The following is a 24,467-nucleotide window of genomic DNA, read 5'->3' as shown; positions in this document are numbered from 1 at the left end:
AGAGATTTATTGGTTCATGACAAGACAGCTGTGGTAGCCCCAAATTCCGATTCTGCCAATTTAGGGTTATGTCAAATTGTGGCAGCTTGAAACTCTGGAATACAGTGCTCTGAGACAGTCAAACTTCTCGTGTTAAAATTGCCAGTAGATTCATATGGCTGACTGCTGGAAGAATCACGGAGTTTCATTAAAGGAGTGGTTCCCAACGATGCTGATTTGGGAAAACTATGGCACTGTTTACACATGGCATGAACCAAGACGGGCTGTCAACTTCGTTCCTTGCAAGGCTGCTCATTCCATTTCATTCCAACATGAAATGGCCGCATTTTTTATTTGATGTTTTAAACTTTAAAATGTCCAGTTTTTTTAAAGACGGTAGACTAGATATTTTTCTCACTTTAGAATTCAACATTCAAACTGGCAAGAAGTTAACGGGAAAGGAACCCAATTGTCTGCAATAACTGTTTGCGTCTGCCGAAGGACTGTTGATAACAAAATTTAGAAACACTAATTAAGAAACAGAAAATAAAATCACTCATGTCACAGGGCAACTATATAACTGCAATGCCACACTCAAAAGAACCCAAAGAATAAATCTAGGGTGGTATGTAAGTTTTACTCAGCCATGTTCATTAATTTCAGTGAGTCTATTCTAAGTTAGGTCCATTAATTTCAATCGGCCTACTTGAGTAAAACTTTTTTGAATACCACCTGTATTATTTTAGAAGCTGCTGGTTAACTACTTCTTTTTCATTATCACCTTGATATAAAAAAACCACTATTTAGATGTTGAAGACATTCATGGCTTTTAAAAAGAAGAGTAAATGAGCATTAGTTTGGTTTTTTAAAGGCTTTTATTATGCAAATACAATCTAAAAAAAATGGGCATAGATTTTAATATCAATTTAAATGTGGACTTAGATCACGGTATCATTTTCCTTCTTTGAAACTCAACAGGAGACAGTTCTTTCTTTCAAAGCTTCTGTTGTGGTATGCTGCCTGTTTCTATCACGTTCTTGTTCCTTGGCAGAATATTACAATAAAACAAAAATAAAATCCAAAGCAAACCAGACATCCTTCTGGACAAAGCTCAATGCATATGGTTATACTGAGCTCTGTGCCTCTAAACTGTACGACGTCCATATGCCTCACTTTATGCAGGTAATATAGGCAGCTCTACGCACAACGTTTTGCTTTAAAGGCTAATCATGTCTTTCTTAAGCACTATTTAAACACTTGCTGGGTGGTGACTACTATTTCAAAAAGCTATGCATATACGCCTTAATTGGTTGGAAATTAACACACCTCCAACTAGGAAATTCTGGAATGAATTGGTTTTTCACTCCTAACAGTTCAAGTGTTGTCATTATTGCTGAAGAGTAAACCTGGTTTGTCCTGAAAGTGGCTGAACTTTGCATGCCACAGTTCATGATCAGTGCAGAAGCAACAGAACACACTGCTGCAGTTGGCTCAGTGGATTAAAAATGATCTGCCCCAAACCCAATTCCTGCAGAATATATGTAAAAGACGTGTCCTTCCCTGACCCTATTCACAACTTATCTACAAGACAGCGTTGGCAGCAGGAACTGCAGTTCGTCATTATTTACATTCCTTCCTCTTCCATTTGTTTCTTTGTCTTCGTTTGCACTTCAGCGCGGCCAGTTTTCTAGGGGGTCTCTTCGCCTTCTTTTCAGCAAAATTCTCCCCAATGTGATCCGAGCAGAACAACTGTCCAGTTAAGTTAGAATCGAGCACTGTCTCGTCTTGATGGTTCTTGCAAAAAGAGTTTGGGCAGAAGTGGCAGAAGGAGACTGAAGGCTTGCCACAAACATCACAGTGGTGCCAAGGGCACTCCCATTTTCCTGCCAGCAGAAAAAGGGTACAGAGTCAATTCAGAAATGGCTGCATTAAGGGAACATTCTTGTTTCAAATAATCTCAGCAGTGCCAATTACTGTGGTACCTTGGGTTACAAACTTAACTCGTTCCGGAGGTCCGTTCTTAACCTGATGTGCGCTTTTACTAATGGGGCCTCCCGCTGCCGCGTGATTTCCATTCTCATCCTGGGGCAAACTTCTCAACCCAAGGTACTACTTCCGGGTTAGCAGAGTTTGCAACCCAAAGTATGTGTAACCCGAGGTACCACTGCAGATTAAAAAGTTGTGGAACCGGGTTCTGAGTTTGTAAGGCAGTCGCTAAAGAACCCTCCCCCCTCTCATTCATATACGTGTGTTTCACCAAAGCATGGGCAGATAATATCTACTCAGATTTCCTAAAAGGCAATGGCAAAAGATAGTTGGGCTATAATTTCTAGGAATTCACTTGATCCTGGACACACCATTTCAGTGCCATGGTGGAACACTCCCTGGGGGGGGGGTAGGTATGCCAGAGGCCACAGCTCCATTTTCTCCCTCTCTTTCTGCCATCCCTTTTCTGTTTTTAATCTCCCTTACCACCCGCATGAAAGACACAGTCTATGGGTTAAACCACAGAGCCTAGGACTTGCCGATCACAAGGTCACCGGTTCGAATCCCCGCGATGGGGTGAGCTCCCGTTGCTCGGTCCCTGCTCCTGCCAACCTAGCAGTTCGAAAGCACGTCAAAGTGCAAGTAGATAAATAGGTACCACTCTGGCGGGAAGGTAAACGGCGTTTCCGTGCACTGTTCTGGTTCGCCAGAACGGCTTAGTCATGCTGGCCACATGACCCGGAAGCTGTATGCCGGCTCCCTCGGCCAATAAAGCGAGATGAGCGCCGCAACCCCAGAGTCGGTCACGACTGGACCTAATGGTCAGGGGTCCCTTTACCTTTACCTTATGCAAGCCATGTATGAGCAGGGCATGAGCCCTGGACTCCCCTGCTCCACCCCCCCATCTTCCTGGGAGAAGGACTTCAGCACCACCCTGTCCCCCTTGAAGTCAGCTTGTCAGAGATCATGGCTGGCTCACAAACTCTGGCCAGCTTCCATACAAGCAACTCCAAACGACGTGTTATGAAGGTGTCTTGTTCAAACCAACCAGAGTTTGCGATAAAGTCCAGACTAGGGTGGGTAGTGGTTGAAGAAGCCAGTTTTTTCAAAAAGTGAAAGTAAAGGCTGCTTAAGCTTTCCCCTTGTCCTTTTCAAAAGGAAGACAAGGGGGAGCAGACCATAAAGTCATGCCTTCCCTTTTACTCACCAAAAGGGCGTTTCACCAAATCAAGGCACGAGAGATGATAAGCCTTGGTACAAGATTTTCGGTCGCATAATACAAGCTGGCCTCCATCACCGCAACGGAAGCAGTAATCCTCAGATTTTTTCCTTGCTTCGTTCTTTGTTTTGCGTCTCCTTGCTCTTCTTTTGGTTTTCTTTCCTTTCTCCTCCGAAGCATTAGAGGATGAATTCTTTTAAAAGAAGAAGCAGCAAACATTGCATTGTAGAGTTACAACTTCCCAAGAGAAATTGCAGAAATCAATACTCGCAAGCCTTGAACACCTGCCTGCAAAGATCTGGAGCAAAAAGGAAACCCCAGAAGGAGTAGGTTGCTGGACTCAAACCAGAGCCGCTAAACACTGGACCGCTCTAGCAGTTCAGCCACTTTTCTCAAATATTTTATATTTCTGAGCAGCGTTTGACAAACTAGATGAGGAAGAAGTGACTTGGCAGAAGTTTATAAAATAATGCATGGAGGAAGGGGCCACAGTGAAGTTTTTCTCTTGTCTCTTGTAACACTCATGGACCTCTGGCAAAGCTAATATTGGAAGACTGGCATGTGCTCTTGTGGGAGGCAGTGATGGCCACAACTTGGATGGCATTAAAAGAGGATTGGACAAATTCATGGAAGAAAGGGCCACCAGCAGCTGCCAGCCATGATGCTTCTGTTCCAAATCCACGTTGGAGGTAGTATGCTTTTGAATGGCAGCTGTTGGGCATCTTAGGTGGGCAGGGGGCTCCTGTCCAGCTTCTAGGTTTTCCAATAAGCATTTAGGTGGGCTACTGGTCCAGTCCAGCAGGCTCATATTATTTCCTTGAACTGGAGGCTAAATACAGATAGGGTCCTGCGACTGAGGTGGGCAAATGTGGCAATGTGATCAGCGCAGGGCATTCTGAATTTTGCGGGAAATGTGGCAGCTTGCCTTTGGCTGTGAATAGGCTGGAATGAATTTACAAGACCAGACCTTCAAGGTAACTGCTAAATCTGATGGCATATAAAGTGCTCAGCCAAGGATGGGGACTCTCAGGCCCAGGGGCCCAAATGCAGCCCACTCTGTGCTGAGTTTCATGCTCTCTGCAGCCGAGTCCCCCCTGAGCCCTGCTCTGCGACCTCCCTAAGTGTCTTTGGCCAGACAGGCTACACTCTTGAACTGTGGTAATACATTTTGCTTGCATGCCCCCTTTTAATAATAATAATAATTTATTATTTATACCCCACCCATCTGGCTGTGTCTCCCCAGCCACCCTGGGCAGCTTCCAACAAAGTATTAAAATACAGTGGTCTGTTAAACATTAAAAACTTCCCTAAACAGGGCTGCCTTCAGATGTCTTCTAAAAGTCTGGTGGTAGTTCTTCTCTTTGACATCTGGTGGGAGGGCGTTCCACAGGGCGGGTTCCACTACCGAGAAGGCCCTGTGCCTGGTTCCCTGTAACTTGGCTTCTTGCAGTGAGGGAACCGCCAGAAGGCCCTTGGCACTGGACCTCTGTGTCCGGGCAGAACGATGGGGGTGGAGACACTCCTTTTGCCCTGCCCACCGCTGGCATGTGACAGGGTGTCCATGAGGGGGGCTGAAGATTTCCCACCTTCTCTAAGCAGCTTGGACTTATGCTGGTTTCCATACTAGCCCTCCCAAGGACTGGTAGGGATCAGCCAGCCCAAATTAGCATCTAAGCACCACCAGGTAAGGTCACAGAAAGCAGAAACGGACTACCAGGGAAAAGACAGAAAAAGCGCCCGGTGAACATCTGCCACCTATCATAAGCTCACTCTTGAGTTTTGGGAAATCTCTGCGCTTTGGGACTTATGGAAGGAAGAGCAGAGTGGATAAAAATCAATGATTTTTATTTTATTTTTTTTAAAAAAATGGAGTTAAATCGGGTTTTTAAAATGCTTTTGGAGGAAAAGTATTTCTAAAGATAAGTTTTCTATTTAAGTTACATTATAGTCCAGAGGCTTTTCATCAGGAAATAAGGATTTGTTTTAAGTTTTGCATGTGTGCTAAAACTCAGTCTTACGTTTTTTGTTTAAAAAAAAACCCCACAAAAAAAGTTTAACCACATCAGTTAACAAACATGGATACATATGCTACAACATTATTGCTTTAGTTAAATAAATTGTTTAAATTGCTATGAAGGAAATGGATTATTTTCCTCCTTCCAATAAAGTACCGCAAAAAGTTGTCCAAATATAAACAGTTAACTTATTAAACCTCACAATAGTTTCATAATTATCTGTCTATGTATTTCTAATAGTATAACCAAATCAGCAATTTTTGATATAACTGTAAAAACTACTCTGAAAATTTATTCTTCCAAAAATGAAACCTTCCTCTGGTTGTTAATATTAAGATTATTCCAGCAAGAATGAGTCTTTCTGTAAAAAAATTAAATATTTAAACCAAGTCTTATTAACTAGTGATTTAAATCAAATCCACCCTGAGGGAGAGGCATGCAGGCTGCAGCTTCCAGGAGAAGCATTTGGGCGGAGTCCCTTCGACGGTGTATGGCTATGTTTACCCAAACTATCTGCTGTCTAGTACGTACCAATCATGTCGACTGCTCTAAATGTCGCCTGTATGTAATGTCACCAGATGTAAATTCTGTCTGAAAAGGTCCAAGACATGCCAAATCCAGATGCTTTGATTGACACATTATAATTGGACCTCCCTGACCCACAGTAAACCGTCCTAATTTCGTGGCGTATCTTCAATTACCCATTTTCGTGGGTGGGACTTCTTGCTGTTTCACACCAAGTGTAAACCTTTAACAGACAGAACAGCCTGTCTTGGGTTTCTCGTTGCCTTTAGAGAGGTCAAATCTTTGTTGTGACAAATAAACGATAAAAGGCTTAACAGCCTGCTTTGCTTTGGGTTCTGCCTGGTTGGCCTCTCTTTTATTTTCACTGACCAGGGAACCTAGCTTCTTAAGAAGAACTTGGGTAGGGAGTGTTGGCCGTAACTTTCCACAATTTCCACATATCATATATGTCACCCTAAGAACTTGAGGTGGGTGAAATAGAAACTAAGTGAAAACATGAATGCATTGTATTCTTTATTCACTCTGCATGTTGTAAACTGCCCTGTGATCTTCGTATGAAGGGCAGCGTATATACCATATTTTTTGCTCTATAAGACACACTTTTTCCCTCCTAAAAAGTAAGGCGAAATGTGTGTGCATCTTATGGAGCGAATGCAGGCTGCGCAGCTATCCCACAAGCCAGAACAGCAAAAGGGATTGCTGCTTTCGCTGCGCAGCAATCCCTCTTGCTGTTCTGGCTTCTGAGATTCAGAATTTTTTCCCCCCTTGTTTTCCTCCTCCAAAAACTAGGTGCGTCTTATAGAGCGAAAAATATGGTACTTAACAACAACAACAACAAAACAAAATAATAACAAATAATACATACCTTTGGTCTGTCTCCAAGAAAGCCACTACAGTTTGGAGCACCGCATTTGCACACTGTTTTTTCATTGCCCAGACAGTCAAGATTGTAATTAAAAGTCAATTCTGTCCCTGAGTAAGAAAAAACAAAATAGATTTTTCACTGCAACTTCACACCTTTTCCACTGGAAACCCCCCTCCCATGGCAATATAGGAGCCACTACAGTATAAGAAACGGAAAGGGGAACTGAAGATAAACAAAAGCAAGAACAACCATGCAATGGTTATTAGGATTTTAACATTGTATTTCAACCTATTCTTTCTTCTCTTGCCTGTTTCTCCTGTTCGTGACCCAGTGCCATATCGTATTGATGTTTACATTTTCAAGTTTCACATCCTTACATTTTTAGGAAAGTTGTGAACGTACAGCTAAAAAGACCTTAGTTTTTTATCTCGGTTTCTGGGAAACAGTGACTGATTTCAAAGGAAATATTATTTTGTATACTGTAAAAGTTCTATTCAGAGAGAGAGGGGAGATCAAAAGGCATGCAAGTGATTTACGTCGGTTCCAAAGCAAAGCTTGATCTGCTGTGGGAAGCAGGATCCCCTGTGCACTTCTGGTGACCGAGGCAGGTCCACCACACATGCGGAACTGGTCCCGGCACTGGAGTAAATTAAGAAGCCTGTGAACACTACAGAGGACACTTTTTACACAAGGCTCTGAGCTGCGGAAAACGATTCTGCCGTCCTAACGTTCGTATGTACCTGCCGGGATACTACACACAGCAAAGAGTCCTACACGAGTGTCGCCATGTACAGTCCATTTCAGAGTCTCACAATTTGGTTGGCAGCTGTGGTTCATAAACCGGGAATAATTTCCTTTGGGTCCGGCGTCAATTATGCGGTCCTAAAAGTCGGGAATAGAACCAGACGGGATTTGGTTTAACGGCAAAGCAAGCGTTGCTACAGCAGAGCTAATCATACATGTTGAGTTGAACTTGTAGCTCTTCACGCCAACACAATGCTAAAATAGGCAGGCAAACTCCCAACGTATCCCTAGTTGTAACTGTACTACATTTACCGAATCTTCCCAGATTATAGAAAGAGACAGGAACAGCACCACTGGAAGCATCTTTCAAAAGAAATCTTAATTTGTGTATCTTTCACGTAACTCAAATCGGCACAGCTTTACTCAATACAGTGGTGCCTCGCAAGACGAAAGTAATCCGTTCCGCGAGTCTCTTCGTCTAGCGGTTTTTTCGTCTTGCGAAGCACGCCCATTAGCGGCTTAGCCGATTAGCGCTATTAGCGGCTTAGCGGCTATTAGTGGCTTAGAAAAAGGGGGGGGGGAGGAAAAAACTCGCAAGACTTGCAAGACATTTTCATCTTGCGAAGCAAGCCCATAGGGAAATTCGTCTTGCGAAGCGCCTCGAAAAACGGAAAACCCTTTCGTCTAGCGAGTTTTTCGTCTTGTGAGGCATTCGTCTTGCGGGGCACCACTGTATTAGATTCTTAAAAGATAAATGTAAGAACGGTATACTAATAGTTTTTGAATCCTGTAAGCTACAACGTTCAAAATGATACAGAGCAGGAGATGAAAATGCAGTCAACCTATTGCTCTGCTTGGGGATGGAGGTTCTGAGAATTTGGCAGGAAGAATTATAATGATGGTGTGTGTTAGTTCACATGTATTAAAGGAAATACTAGAATATCAGGGATATTAGGAGATCTACTCTGTAGACATTTAAAGTCTCCTTTGCGAGGTGGCTTAGATCCTGCATTGCTGTAGTCCATGGGTAGGCAAACTAAGGCCCAGGGGCTGGATCCGGCCCAATCGCCTTCTAAATCCGGCCCGCGGACGGTCCAGGAATCAGTGTGTTTTTACATAAGTAGAATGTGTGCTTTTATTTAAAATGCATCTCTGGGTTATTTGTGGGGCATAGGAATTCGTTCACCCCCCCTCAATATAGTCTGGCCCCCCACAAGGTCTGAGGGACAGTGGACCAGCCCCTTTCCTGACCCCTGCTGTAGCTTAAGAGGCAGGCACCCCTACAAAACAGCTTGACACCCTCAGGTAAGCTGCTACGTCAGCGGTCTCTGGACAAGGGAGCCTGAAGCAACTGGCTGCAATAGATACACTCATATCATTTGGGCTAGAAGTCACATAATAGCAGGTTCTGCTCAGGTGAGGACCAGAGAGAAATTTTAGTAGTATTAGTACAGTGGTACCTCGGGTTACAAACACTTTGGGTTACTGACTCCGCTAACCTGGAAGTAGTACCTCAGGTTAAGAACTTGACCTCGGGATGAGAACAGATATTGTGTGGCAGTGGGAGACCCCATTAGCTAAAGTGGTACGTCAGGTTAAGAACAGTTTCAGGTTAAGAACGGACCTCCGGAACGAATTCGTAACCAGAGGCACCACTGTAGTCTCAGGGCAGTTAACAACATGAGTTCCCCAAACTTCAGAGCATGGGAAAACACCCAAAAGACATATGATTTGGCATTGATACTTGGCTTTTTAAAATTGTGTTATAATTTGGAATGTTTTAATGTGGTTTTTATTGGAGTGTTAAAATGGAAATTCAGTATTATTTTTTAAAAAAACAACATAAAATTGCAATACCAAAAAACACACAAAATATATAAGAAAAATAAGGAGGGGGGGGGAAACACCCATTGAGAATCGCTTGTGTACAAGAGCAGCACCAATTCCACAACAAACTCCTGTTTTAGAAGCTCCCTGAGGCAGCTTTTGACAAATGGCCTTGCTGCCACTGATCACAATGGTTTAGGGTAGTTGTGTTTTTTCTTTTATCTAGGTCAACCATGAGATTCAAACCAAGACAGTTTAAAATACTATACCTTATCGATAGTAAGCATATAAAAGTGGGTGATATCGTTTTCCTGAGCAAACTTGATTCTTGCCATGCATTCCTCTTCATCAATTAACTCGCCAACGTACTCATTCACAAACTCACCCTGAGGAATAGATAATTTTATTTATTATTTATTGACAGCATGCCATCCAATAATAATATATAATAACGTATCAAAATAAGAATCGTACAAAACCAAAATGTAAAGTACAGCATAAAACTTAACAGAAAAGAACAAAATCAGGTATGGTCTTTTTGAAGAAGGGAGATAAAAAAATAAATAAATCAAATGAGTCTTATCCATACCTTGTCTATTCCATCTCCTCATCTCTCTTTTTATGCCCCATTCTCTTTCCTTACCCCATCTTTGCTCCCATACATTTCATTTTATTGATTTGTAAAATAAAAATGCAAGATACAAACACAATACGTAAGAAAAAAACAAGAACAAACCAAACCAATTAACTCCCCTGCCCCAAACACATTAAAAACCAGTCAAAGGCCTGGTTGAAGAGGAATGTTTTCACCTGGCTCCTAAAGGTGTTTAATGACACCAGATGAACCTCCCTGGGGAGAACATTTCATAAACAGGGAGTTACCACAGAAAAAGCCCATTTTTGGGGGCCTATGCCAACCACTGATGCTCTTAGATAATCCTTTCTAGACCTCGTGTCCCCTAGATGTTCTGTATCACAACTCCAGTCAACCCATGGATGATGGAGTCCAAGATATGTGAGGGGCACTAGTTTGGGAAGGTGGCCCTAGAGGAAGCAAAATAGAGAACCCAATGCTATGTGTACAGGGAAGAATTCTTCTTGTTCCAAAGCGAAGCATCACAAGATGCTCCCATGAATGGACCCAACTCATTTAACGCATACCTTTTTAATGTCTCTCTTTGCAACCAAGCCCCATCCTTTGCCATCAGTCTTGATGATCTTCGTTTCAGGATACTGGCGCTTGGTAAAACACTGGTTTTGGCAGCGCTCTCCGGCCGGACAAACTTGGGGGTGGCATTCATACATTAGCATCCGATTTAGACACTCTGAATCTAAACCACAGGGGTTCTCATCAGAGGGTTTGCAATTGCATTTGGGAATCTCAGAAATGTCAGCAGTGTAAATCTGAACTTTTCCAAAAGGCTTATTTACCTGAATAACATATTAAAAAACAACAACAATGAGGCGGTTATTGGCTATTATTTCTCAAAAAGGCAATCTATATTCCAACTCATTTAATCTCTAAAATTCACCCCCACCCCCCGGAACTAATCTTAGAAGCAGCAGTCAATTCCATTTCAGGCAATCGTCAATCAACATGGCGCTCTGAAATATGACTTTGCCTGATTTTTGGTGTGACAGGACTAAAGTGTTTAAATTTCAAACTTGGCATGAATGTTCCTCAGGTAGGAGAAGAACTTTTCATTTGTGTTGGGGTGCTGGCTACCAGTTCAAATTAACCTTTAGGTCTGAAATGTGACTTTGCCCGATTCAAACGGTGCCAGTCTGGATGCCTCTGAAGATATCATAGCCCCCTTTTGGCAGTACACTGCCAAATCTGGCATAATGAACCCAACCTGCACCAATTTGGCCAGCTCTGAAGATACCGTCTCCCAGTTTGGCTTGATAGTTCCAACACACACCAATTCAGATGCCACTGAAAATATTGCCCCTTGGCTCAGCACAAGGATCCTTGAGGGAGAACCAGCAGTCTTTATGTTTGGTGCCATTTTGAATCAAGATGGCAGACTGAAACATGACTTTGGCGTGGCTTCGCTTTAAGTGTCCAAACTGTGCTCATTTGTATGCTGCTGAAGATATTTCCACCCACTTTGACGTGACTTTGTCCAATTTGGTGTGACAGTTACAACCAGAACCAGCGTGGATGCTTTTGAAGTTAATGTCACCCAACTCAGGACAATGGTTCCTGAGGGACAGGCAGCAATCTTTGCCTACATTTGGATGCCAGATAGCATGTTGAATCAAGATGGACCAAATAAACCATAATTAAGCAATAGCATCCCTCAGACACAAACTGATTCAGGGCAAGGTGAGGGACAGATTAGAGCCCTCAGTTGGGTGTGTGAACAACCCTAAAACTCACAGATTAACTCGTCATATAAAAATCACATCTATTTTTTCCCCCAGATTCCCAGGCAGTGTGGTAATAATTTTTAAATTTCACTATCCTAGACATATCTACTACCGACAACATCACTTTATTTATTCTTTTCCTTTTTAAATAGCTAGAGAGAAACCATTCCTCAAGAACAATATTGTTTAGGGTAAGGATTTGGTTTGTTCCACCTCCGTTCAAATGTGGATTTTAATTACCAACAGGTTTATATATTCTTCTCTAATATTCCAATGAGATTAAAACCCTCAATTTATCTATGAACTTGTTGTCTTCCCAAACTAGACGGATAAGGGAACCGAAGAACTGCCTTTTATTTTTTCAGCCTTATGACTGATGCAAGGCTCTTCTAAGTGCCATATTCAGGTCAACTGTGAACAACAAGGGCTTGAAAAACGTTCCCCAGGGGAACATCCATTGGTCCCAGTTCAAAAGGTCTTGGGACACGGCAATGGGCTGCATGTTAGGATCCTGCCTTAAGAACAGGTGAACTAAGCTTCCAGGGTGGATCAAATGAACAGCACCTGCCCTCAAGGACCTTACCTTGATGTGTTTGTAAGGGGGAGGTTTGCGCTCATTTTCCTGCGTTTCTTTGGCTTCCCGTTGGAACTTTATCTCTCGGAAGCGGGCTTCAGCTTCTTGCAAAGCTTTAAAAATAAACTATTTGCATGAATTGTAGGAACAAATATTTTATCCACATGAACATACCCTACCCTCTAACGTATAATGCGCAGGCAGATTATGAACATGCCCACTCACAGGATTTGAGGGAAGTGCTTGGATATTTGTACCTCAATTGTTTGATCCAGCAGCACTTCATTCATATTATCTTTGGGGTTGACATCAATGTTAAATGCCAGGTTTCAAATTAAAGAAACTCCACTATGAGGACTTTTAGGAAGTGGAAAAATAAAGGCCTAAGACTTTTTTATATATTTGCCCATTATCCCTCCACACCTTCAAGAGTTCCTACAGCAATTAGCAACGCAGCCTAAAAACATACAACGTAATAGTAAAGTCTAATACTTGAAATGAGTAAACAGAACATACAAATGAACCACAGAGAGAGACTTCTCCATACAGTGACCGTAAACACATCATTTGACTGCTTGAAAGACAAGATATTAGCCTGGCACTAGGGACCTGCACCTTCAGACAATTTCTGGCAACCTTAGTGTTTACAGTGCTTTCAATTATTCAAACTGCATTACATGCATTATCTCAGTAACCCTTACAAGGTTGTAAAGCAGGTGAGTAATCACTATATTACAGATACAGAGGCTTGAAAATAGAGTGGCTGGACTAAGGTCACCTAGCCACTATGTGACACTATAGAAGATCTGACAAATTTCTGGGGAATTTAGTGTTTCAAAGCATCTTCCGATCATCTCTGCTCATTCTTGTTTCTTCGCTGCTGGATCTGCTGAAGGCCACAGTTGCAGTTACGTTCTTTTTTTTTTAAATAACCCCTGTTAATACCATTTCTAAAATAAATATACCCATTTCCTTGGGTGAAAAACAAGTTAACAAGCTTCTTCAAATGCAATGAAAGCAGAAACAAAGCGAGTTGAAAGCTGACCAACGCAGCCTCAATCCATTTATAGCATTGCGGTTCGTGGCTGAAGTGCAGTGGTGTTTTATTTTAAAAATGGTACTATCACATCGTATTACAGTACTCTGCAGGAGTGCCAGCTTGGCTCTGCAACCATGGTGCATGACCCTGGCACAGAAATTTGTGGGTACCTGGCCCCTTCATGGGTAATTTTGTGGGTGCTTGGGCACCCAGGTCCCCAAAACCTATGGTACAGTAGAACCTCAGTTCCCGAACACCTCTGTTGTCGTACATTTCGGTTCTCGAACGCCGAAAAGCCAGAAAGTAAATGCTTCCGTTTTTGAACGTTTTTCAGAACCCAAACATGTGACACGGCTTCCGCTGAGTGCAAGAAGGTCTTGCAACCAATGAGAAGCTGCGCCTCGGTTTTCAAACGTTTTGGAACCTGAACAGGCTTCTGGAACGGATTTTGTTCAAGAACCAAGGTAGGACTGTACTCTGTTTTTAGCTAAACGATTAAATAGCCATACCATTTTTGAAGACTTTCCCAATTCCTTTAATTCCCTGGTACCGACTTCCCCTGTCTCCTTCCATATAGGGAAACACGCGAGCCTGATGCGTCCAGTAATAGTCTTTAGAGCCAAAGAAAAACACAGGAAACTCTCCAATCTCATGTTTCATTTTCTGGATATTTGGAGGGATGTTTTTCGGATGGCAGACTTCTGCAGGCCACCACCTGCCCCAAAAGAAGAAGGGAGAATTTGAGAACCTTGTTCTCTCTGAAGCAAACCAATAAAAGGTTGTTGAATCTCAGCCCCATTATGAATGGGCTCGTAAAGGAATTCCCCCTGCCTGGTCAAGGAAAGGGTGAGATACAAGCATGCATTAATAAAAATAAAGGCCACTTCAAATAGTCATTCTATTTTTAGAAGTCCAAACCTGTAGTTTCCCAGTTTGACCCAAATAATATCCTGGAAATGGATTTTCTTTCCTGCTTTGCAGTCGTTACAGTACCAGCTTCCATCCGGCATTTCAATGTTTAAACAATCTGGGTGAAACGCTGCAGGGCAAGATTCACAACACAAAAGGCTTCCCCCTGCAGGAAAAGAAATCCACATTACCAGAGGCCTTTCTTCTGGGCATGGTCGGCCAATTGGTGCCAAAGAAAGACAGAACATTTTTTATGTATGCAACAACAGCAGCAAGAATACTCATTGCAAAGCACTGGAAGACGCAAGATCTACCCACTCTGGAAGAATGGCAGATGAAGGTGATAAGACTATATGGGACTAGCAGAAATGACTGGCAGAATCCGAGACCAGGGAAAAGAGTCGGTGAAGGAAGACTGGAAGAAATTTAAAGACTATCTGCAGAGGCATTGTAAAATTAATGGACATTAGTGTGATGTTGGACGAAAATTAAGTGCTTACCAGCTGTAATGTAAAGGTTGAGTAATAAGTTATAATAAGTTACATTAAGTTACAATAAGGATTTGCTGAATTAAGAATTTGAACTGGAATACAAAAGGGGGAGGTGAGAGGAGGTCTGGGAAACAAGTTAATGGAAATAAGTAATGGAAATTATATTTGTTTTAACTATTTTCTTTTTTAAGTTTGTATTTTTGTATTTTTATTATTTTTTCTTTTGTGTATTTTTGTTTTTTGTATTAATTTGAAACTTTAATATTTTTTTTTTTTTAAAGAAATCCACATTTAAATAGCAATGTACTTGCTGAGTGGTCGGCAGCACAAGTCACCTAACGGGAGGAGAAAGGGAGCCTGGGACAACACGCAGTGATCTGCCTGAACACCTCGCCTCCCAGATGCCTCCGAACGGTGAACGTGATCCTTCAGAGGTAATGCAACTTTGTTCGGAACAGGTTGCACTTCTAATCTGGGGGGGTGGAGCAACTTTTCTAGCCGGGGGGGGGCACATCTCTTCATGGGGAACCTTCCATGGGCCACATGGCAGTGGCAGGCAGGCAAGAGCTACCAATAAAACTGATCAGTCGCAGCAATGGTTCTATTTCTTACGAATGCATTTTTGTCTGTGGAAAGAGGCAGGTTCCACAAACCTTTATGTATTTGTCACCAATACATGTTTTTAATGTTTGATTGCATCATCATCATCATCATTAGTATTATTATTACTACTACTACTACTACTACTCTGTTGGGAGCCACCCAGAGTGGCTGGGAAAACTCAGCCAGATGGGCGGGGTATTATTATTTTTATTATTAACAACAACAACAACAACCCTCAAACCTTGTTGCTTGCATTTTTAACCATGCGTTTATTATGGTCAACCAACCAATTACAGGACGCGAAGGATTTTTGTACAAATTCACAACCTCGGTGAAAGAATTTACGTAAAAATGATAAGCTAAAACTAACGATTATAAGACACCTGAGAGAGCCTTATATCGCAATGTAGCTTAGATGTGGTTCTAAGACAGTCACCCATACAGGCATAAACCAGGCCATATACCCTGGTGCACATGACAATGGGCAGGAGTTTTCCTAACTGTCCAGTACCGAGGAGGGACTCTATAGAATCTATGGCAAAGACTGAGGACAAAACCACCTTCTAAGAGGATATATTATGCCCTTTCTAACCTCAATAAAACTATAATAAAAGGACATGTGTCTGCGGGCCTTACTGCAAGTGCTCCACACACTGGTACATTTAGACATAGAATTGTAGAGTTGGAAGGGACCCGAAGATTCACCTTGTGTAGGCAAGTCCAGCTCCCAAGAGACTGCAATCTACTCTCAGTGTAAAAAAACTGGCAGTGATCTACACATTGTCATTGGAGGGAGGAGTGTGCGTGGGGTGGGTGGACTGCCCAGAGTTGTTGAACCCAGAGTTGCTGAGCTTTTCCAGGGTAGGATCGCCCAGAGTTCTTCAGCTTTTATTTGTTAACTTTTGGTAAACTTTATTTAATCCCACGATCGATAAGGGTCCCGCCATCTACCAGGATGAGCCGGAGATCTACCGGTAGATCGCGATCTTCCCGTTGGATGTGCCTGATCTAGGGCGACCAACCCCCTGCAATGCAGGAACATGCAAATTCCTGGGTTCTAAATGCGGTCTCCCCGCACGCACCCTCACAACACACCCATTTTGGAATGGCAAAGAAAGCTGTTTAAATAGAATAAGCGAACTTTAAGGAAAGAAAACTTACTGCAGTAATAGCTTCAATATAATAATCTTTTCAAAACAGTGAAATTTAAATGCCCGTTACTTTTATAAGAAAAAAATAAAGGCACTCCTTTATTTACCTTTCGAGCATACAAAGCACCAGCTTACATTGACATGCGCGTGATGACTCTTCCCTTTAGTGGCAATAAAGTGGTTGGTGCAAACTATGCTGCTGGAAGTGATCACTGAGCACCCTGCAGCGACGCAACCGTCTCCAGCATGATAAGCCACAGGGCAGCGGACGCAACGCACCATTTTGCCTGGCGGAAACAAAAATAAAATGAAATAAAATAAAACAAACATGCGCATCACCCTTTAAGACGATTGACTGAAAATGTTGGGGAATCAATGGGAGATTTCATTGCCAATGGCCACGGTTCACATGGGAAATCTTACGATGCAGGCTCACTGCACTCGGTCAGCACTCAATCTTAATTTGCACTTATCTGCACCGAATGAGCAAAAGCAAGAACCTCCTTTGCCTTCCCTGCTCCCAAGTCTACCCCAACTAAAAGATGAGCAGCCTTTTGGCTAGTAAGGCTGCTCTGGCACAGTGATTTCGATGCCCCACCCTAAGACAACCGTATCAGCAAGCATTAGGCTTTAGGGTACTGTAGCTGAAGTAGGATATTGGTTATGAGTTTGAAATGTAATAGGGAAGAAAAGAAATGCATACTGAGAGATTAGATTGGAAAATTTTCAGACAGGATTGATGGAAGTCAAAAATTTGAATAAGATGTAAAAGTATATTTAATTACTATTGAAAATGGTATGTAAAAAAAAACACTAATAAAAAATTATATATATATATATATATGAGAAAATTATGTTCGCTCTTCCTTCAGCCTTTTTACAACCATCTTCTCCCCCATTTTATGCCCATCATCCTCACAGTGGTCCATCAATAAACTGTTCACAGCAATCAGTTATGGGACAGAAAAGTCCCATCAGGACACCAGCCCCAACCTGAGTGACGAGACCATGTAAATAATGCTCTTTAAATAATATATAAATATAATGGTTCAGTTCTGACAATCCTCCCAAACCATGGGGTGCTAATGAGCAGCGACGAGCATCAGGCGCCTCTGGGTTCCCCTCTGTGTGTAGGGGAAGATTGGACACTCAGCTTCTGTTTTATAGCCAAGAACTCATTCCGATGATATTCATTCAGCAAAACGGACTTATCCACATCCTGGCTTCATTCTTAATGGCCATGTGGAAATTCCCAATACAGTAGAACCCCTACTTACGACCGCCTCTACTTGGGCCCAATCCAAGTTGCGACCATGGCAAACCCGGAAGTAAATACCGTGTTTTTCGCTCTATAAGATGCACCAGACCATAAGACGCACCTAGTTTTTGGAGGAGGAAAACAAGAAAAAAAATATTCTGAATCTCAGAAGCCAGAACAGCAAGAGGGATTGCTGTGTAGTGAAAGAAGCAATCCCTCTTGCTGTTCTGGCTTCTGGGATAGCTGCACAGCCTGCATTCGCTCCATAAGATGCACACACATTTCCCCTTACTTCTTAGGAGGGAAAAAGTAAGTCTTATAGAGCAAAAAATACGGTACTTCTGCCATTTGCGCACGCACAGAAGCAGCTGCCACCAAATGCGTCTGCGCACAGCGGCACTTCTACTAGCGCCCCAGATCGACTTACAGCCAAACCTCTGGAACTGATTACGTCCCTAAGTAGAGGTTCCACTGTATATGTAGTTTTATCTTAGTACTAGTTATTTCTGAGAGCTTCTGCTGCTGGCATGGAAGCTCTTCATGGTTTTTGGTGAGTGTTCACATGACAAACGGCAGTAGCATCTAGGCTGTGGATAACATGGTGTGTGAATCACCTCTGTGACAGTACTCTAAATATGTAAGGTGGGGGAAGTAACAGAAAATAAATACCTTTGGATACTTTGGGATTTGAAGGGTTAGCAACGTGACAGTTTGCACAACTGTGGAGAGGGCATCGGAAACCCCTGTTCTCAAACACCGTGAGGCGAAACTTTTTCACACAAGCTTCGTGGTAGAATTTTCCGCAGTGGGATACAATACAGCGTTTCACTACTGATTTTTTCTCTTTACACACAAAACATGTGTGAACACCTAATAAAAAGAATTAAAAACAAGTTGAATGTTTTTAAACTCTAAAGACTAATACAAAAACACCTTACTTCTACTGGTAATTAATTAAAACACCAGAAACTGAAGTTTCTAAATTAAAAATCCGCCACCACACTTAATAAACATTATGACTGATTAGTCTTCACATGTACTTCTTCATTAATGCATCTCCTATGAATATTTAAGACCAAGATCCTAAATGCCTCTATCAGGGAAGCCAGAGTTTCCACCTTTTATCAGCCATATTTTTCCAGCAGATGTACTATTTATACATCAGTAAGCTACCTGTATCTTAAGTTTTCTTACATTTCATTGCCCTGCCATAATGTGCAAGCAGGGCTCAACTTCTTACAGATGAAAACATTCCCAATATTATATATAACATGTATATAACTACAAGAAAAAAGATTCCACCTAAACATTAGGAAGAACTTCCTGACAGTAAGAGCTGTTCGACAGTGGAATTTGCTGCCAAGGAGTGTGGTGGAGTCTCCTTCTTTGGAGGTCTTTAAGCAGAGGCTTGACAACCATATGTCAGGAGTGCTCTGATGGTGTTTCCTACTTGGCAGGGGGTTGGACTCGATGGCCCTTGTGGTCTCTTCCAACTCTATGATTCTATGTACATGCACTTTCTGACACCCCCCCCCAAGGCAAATGTATCCAATCCCTATGAAAGCCATTATGAGAGAAGACTGGGTGGGCCGTAACCCTGATCAGGGCAAACATCTACCTTAAATTATAGCTTTCCAAAAGTACATTCAGATTCTAGAACATCTAAAATGTCTCAGGGGATTTAGGCAGATTTTGTATCCCAAACTGAAAATGTGTTTAGCACTGTAATAAAGAAAGGAACACAACACCTGAAAAGAATGAGAGAGATGTGATATTCTAATAATGTAAAAAGAGGCCTGCTGGATTGACATGAAAAGCTGGTCTAGTCCAATGTCCTGTTCTCACAGTGGCCAACCAGAGGTCAAAGGGAAGTCCGCAAGCAGGAGATGATTCCCAGCAACAACAGAGAGAGACACACTGCCTCTGTATACAGTGGTACCTTGGTTCTCAAACGCCTTGCTACTTGAACAACTTGGAACCCAAACTCTGCAAACCCAGAAGTGTTCTGGTTTGCAAACTTTTTTCGGAAGCCGAACGTGCTCCGTTTTGAGTGCCACGCTTCCGTTTTGAGTGCCACGCTTCTGTTTTGAGTGCCACGCTTCCATTTTGAGTGCCACGCTTCCGTTTTGAGTGTTTGCCTGTTTTTGCGATTTATTTTGCATTTTTATTTTTGCGGCTCTTTTTGTGTGTGTGTGACTGTGTGGAACCCAGTTCAACTACAGATTGATTGATTTTGTGACTGCAGTACATTGTTTATTGCTTTCATTTATGGACCAATGGTCTTGTTAAGATAGTAAAATTCATGTGAAATTGCTGTTTTAGGGGTTACTTTTCAAAGTCTGGAACAGATGAATCCATTTTGCATTAATTTCTATGGGAAAACGTGCCTTGTTTTTGGAACGCTTTGGTCTTGGAACGGACTTCTGGAATGGATTAAGTTTGAGAACCAAGGGTCCACTGTACATTTCCACAGGCAGGTTCACACAATCTATCACAGAAGCACCACAAGCAGAAAAAAGTAACACCGCAAGGAATGTTTACTGAGCAACTTGTTCCTGATTACCCATGCAATTCAACCAAGTCCTAAACTTGCAAGAGATGGCAAAGCTCCTTCAGATTATTAGCCGAGAAAACCAGAGGAAAGCCTTCCCAATCCCAAATAAGAAAGATTTTTTGCAGGAGGGGGGAAAAAAAAAACTTAGAGTGAACTTGATAACCGAAATCTTTTCCTCCAGGTAAGCATGGCATTAAAAGATAACAATTTCTTCAAAAGAAATATGCAAATATTGCTGGCATGCATGAGCGAAGACTTGCCTGAAGAGCATTCACTGCAAATAAAGTGTTCCGAGGTCTTTCCAGAGAACCCGGTGCATCTTGCATGAAAAGCACCAAAACACCGTCCTTCACAGAGCAGCAAGTCTCCAGGCTTTTCACAGAGCTATGGGAAGTAAAAAAGTTAAGGAGTTGAAAAAGGGTACAGGATACTAATGAACTGTTTCTGTCCTTCTCGGCTACCTTTCTCAGTTTTATGACATATTTAAAACCACATTTCTATTCCACAATTTCAATCCTGTATGCATGAGCAAAGGAACAGGAAAACACTCTTCTTTCCACTCATTAACAACCTTTTTGATCCTTCAGTGAGAGCAATTAGAATATTGCCCAATTCTATTTATGCCTACAGTGCAGTGCATGTTACTGAGACCACTTCAGAGTACAGTCGTACCTCAGAAGTCAAACGGAATCCATTTCGGAAGTCTGTTCAGCTTCCAAAACGTTCAGAAACCAAAGTGCAGCTTCTGATTGGCTGCAGGAAGCCACGGAAGCAGTGTCAGACATTTGGCTTCCAAAAATAGTTTGCAAACCGGAACAGTCACTTCCGGGTTTGCGACGTTTGGGAGGCAAAACATTCAGGAACTAAGCTGTTTGACTTCCAAGGTACGACTGTCCTGCAACTTGTCACCTACTCAAACAAAATGTCTCCCTTACCTGACAAACGTATTCTTTCCTTGTTGCTCCTCCACGATCAGACTTCTTGTATGACAGAGAGGCTTCAGCAAGACCTTCGTCTGCACTTTCATAAGGAGACTCTGATCTCTCGTCTCCTTGACTGTCTGAAATCTAAAAGAGAATTAATAAAAGGAGGGATTCAATGTCACATTCTTCCAACTACTGTTTGTGCAAGCGCTGCAGCTTGCCAGATGCAACAACCCCCTCTCCCCTCCCTGTCCCCCCATGCTGTTCTAAGGGTTCCCCCAACCTCCCCAGAGCCAGTCAGGGGGCATGAGAGAGGGGAAAGCCCCATTTTGCAAGTGCAAGTCCCGGCACAGGGCTTCCTCTGATAGGGTGTGTTAGGTGAATCCTGCCCAAATTTTCTTACATTCTCATTTAACAAACTCCTTTTTTGGGGACAGAAGACCACTGCAAGTATGAGTGTGCGTGGCCCACTGTTATCGAATAGGCTCTACTATAAGCAAAAGGGAAATGGTCTTAAAAGGAAAAAGCATTTATGACATTTCAGTGGAACATCTGTCAAATACTCAGTGAGTGAAATGTTTCCTATTATGACATGGAAGCTTCCTAGTGGATAGGCTGTCTAAGGGTACTTAGAATGGAGCAGGAAAAACCTATTCTTGGATTCAATCCATCATTACTGTTATTAATAATAAATAATAATAATAATAATAATAATAATTTTATTTATATCCCGCCCTCCCCAGCCGAAGCCGGGCTCAGAGCGGCTAACATCAAATGTATAACACATTAACATAAAATCAGACAATCAATTAAAATACATCCTCAAATCAGATCAGGATCAGAATAAAATCCAATCGGATGGCAACCCGCAGATTAGGGTTGGGGACCTTAAATGCTCACCAGGCCCAACTGTTTGTGCTGAACTTATATGGGCCTGTGAGAAAAATTGGGAGGCCACTTTCATGCAAGTTCTTATGAAAGGGGAGAGGGAGTTAGACTGAACCCCGACCAAAGGCCTGGTAGAACAGCTCCGTCTTGCAGGCCCTGCGGAAAGATGTCAAGTCCCGCAGGGCCCTAGTCTCTTGTGACAGAGCGTTCCACCAGATTGGAGCCACAGCCGAAAAAGCCCTGGCTCCAGTTGAGGCCAACCTAGCCTCTCTGTGGCCTGGGACCTTCAAGATGTTTTTATTTGAAGACCGTAAGTTCCTCTGTGGGACATACCAGGAGAGGCGGTCCCGTAGGTACGAGGGTCCTAGGCTGTATAGGGCTTTAAAGGTTAGAAACTAGAAACTGGAAGAGAGAAAAGTTCCAAGAGGGTCCTGTCTGCTGAAGGTGACAGCTCTGTGGTTCTGCAAGAAATCCCCTTGTAGATTTAGCAGTACTTCGGAATCTCTGCCAACAGCACAGAACAATATCCAGTGAAATATCAGTGGACCACGATAGAATATGGTTCTGAGCCAAGGTAACGAGGAAATGGGAGGTGAGAGGGGAAGCCAAAGAAGCGTTAAGAGTCAGTTGACGGTGCTCGGGAGAAATAAATGCTAAGACATAAATCCAGACAGTTAAATTTGAGGTCATGAAATTTAGCCAAATGTGTTTAAAACTTACAACCTGGCTGCATATACAATGTGATTCCAACATGCAAGTGTAGAAACTGATAGAGAGTTCAGAATACGGCTTTCAGAGCTTACAAAGAGCTTTCTCTCAGAGCGAGGACAGCACAGTAACTAAAGAGGCACTCTTTCCCCAGAAGAAAAATTGAATGTGCATTGTCTCAAAAAGTGAGCCAGATATGCTACCTGATATAGGACGCTCTCCTTCACTGAGTGTGATATCCTTAACATGCATACTAACAAACTTTGCAGAATTCAGATTTTCTTTGTGGTTATTTGACAGGTACAAAATCTACATAACCCTAAAAATTCTAGGAATTCTCTTGCACAATTTTATGGAAGTGAACTACCCAAATTATTTGCTAAATCTGCTGCGTATTAGCTAACACACTTAAAAGCACTTTCTCCAGTTCATTGTACGTGGCAGATAATGTATTTGTGTTCGGTTTTAACTGCTGTTCCTCTCTTTCTTATTGTTTTTATGGTCTTTTCCATCAGGAGAGTAGGATATAAATGCTTAAATTAACATACATAAACACAAGCAGACAACAATATCAATAACTGGGTTAACAGCTAGTCTCAACCAAGAAGGTTGAGGGTTTTAATTCCTCCAAGCCAGCTCCAAAATTTTGTCCCACCAAAATGCTTATATTGTTCCACTTTCTTATATTAGTTTGTATGCTTTGTCATCATTATTTTAAATTGCACTACCTGGAGATATAAAAGTCTAGAATATAAATTACAAAAACAATAAATAAAAAATAAGCAAGTTAACTTTATTTATTTACACAATTTATATACCACTTTTCCAGTACGTTTCCACATATAATGGAATGTGTTTTAGGCTTTTTCGGCTGCGGCTCCAACCTGGTGGAACGCTCTCTCACAAGAGACAAGGGCCCTGCAGGACTTGACATCTTTCCGCAGGGCCTGTAAGACAGAGCTGTTCCACCTGGCCTTTGGTCAGGGCGCAGCCTGACTCCCTCCTCTGGCAATCTTTACAAAACTTTAGTTTATGGTTGCCATCAATTTTGATTTTAATTCATTTTAATCCATTTTTATAATGTTTTATAATGTTGTACTGTTTTAGTGTTGTTAGCCGCCCTGAGCCCGGCTTCGGCTGGGGAGGGCGGGATATAAATAAAATTTATTATTATTATTATTATTATTAGGCTTTTCGTGGTTTTATCCCTCTGGAGAGTTGGGAGAGCCTTGTGAAGTGGGGCCCACCTCCCAAAGACTGATAAATTCCGAAGGGCTCTGGAATATTTTTTGGCAGCTATGGTTGGAATAGCTGCTGAAACCCTAGTGGCCCTCAGGGATTACTTGGGTGGTTGCCATTGATTGCTCCAGAGTGCCCACTTTTGCTGAGCAGAATCCACGCAACATCTTGGTACACACCGGAACTGAGGGCAATGAAGCAAGCAGGAATACAGCGGGGTCACAAGTGGGAAAAGGCTCACGACAGTCTGGCTGAAGTGAGAGACTATTATCAGTCCACTCTGAGTTAGTGATGCAAGTGTAGAAACCGTTCTCTCCCCACCCCCGCCCCATTGCACCCTTTCATTGTTGTCCGGAGGAGCTTTCCAATGCGGTGTAGGACCTTTTGAAATATGGCCCAGGGAAGAGATAGCAGAACCAACAGTAGAAAGCTGTGCTGCGTTTGAAAGATGCTCCGAGGATAGTCACCTGTATCCATCAAGACTTGGGCTCCACAATTAAAGCAGCATCAACCGTGGAAGTGTCTGATCTGCTTTTGTGGAATGACTCTCGAGTTATTGGAGCTTGAGGATGTGGTCAAGGTGCCTGGGCGAGTCTG

General features: G+C 42.4%; 1 protein-coding gene across 4 annotated transcripts in view; it reads right to left on the bottom strand.

The window, feature by feature from the left end:
• Positions 1-835: 835 nt before the first annotated feature.
• The window catches only part of NSD2 (nuclear receptor binding SET domain protein 2), a 73,440-nt gene continuing 49,808 nt past the window's right edge, over positions 836-24,467 (bottom strand). For 3 of the 4 annotated variants that reach the window (XM_081864206.1, XM_081864208.1, XM_081864207.1), the window contains 13 exons: positions 21,048-21,179; positions 20,373-20,496; positions 18,228-18,428; positions 16,408-16,587; positions 14,065-14,221; positions 13,656-13,861; positions 12,117-12,220; positions 10,322-10,591; positions 9,430-9,546; positions 7,330-7,471; positions 6,590-6,696; positions 3,173-3,377; positions 836-1,862 (listed from right to left, as the gene is read on the bottom strand). In XM_081864206.1, the coding sequence (XP_081720332.1) occupies positions 1,600-1,862; positions 3,173-3,377; positions 6,590-6,696; positions 7,330-7,471; positions 9,430-9,546; positions 10,322-10,591; positions 12,117-12,220; positions 13,656-13,861; positions 14,065-14,221; positions 16,408-16,587; positions 18,228-18,428; positions 20,373-20,496; positions 21,048-21,179 (2,208 nt within the window). In that variant the 3' untranslated portion in view covers positions 836-1,599. Of the gene's footprint in view, positions 1,863-3,172; positions 3,378-6,589; positions 6,697-7,125; positions 7,472-9,429; positions 9,547-10,321; positions 10,592-12,116; positions 12,221-13,655; positions 13,862-14,064; positions 14,222-16,407; positions 16,588-18,227; positions 18,429-20,372; positions 20,497-21,047; positions 21,180-24,467 lie in introns of those variants that run through there. The other variant, XR_014157087.1, reaches the window with a different exon arrangement.

Source organism: Podarcis erhardii, assembly GCF_964252035.2.
Source record: "Podarcis erhardii genome assembly, chromosome: 5".
Lineage (NCBI taxonomy): Eukaryota > Metazoa > Chordata > Lepidosauria > Squamata > Lacertidae > Podarcis > Podarcis erhardii.
Note: the sequence above shows the minus strand (reverse complement) of the source record. Positions and strands in the feature narration are given on the sequence as shown.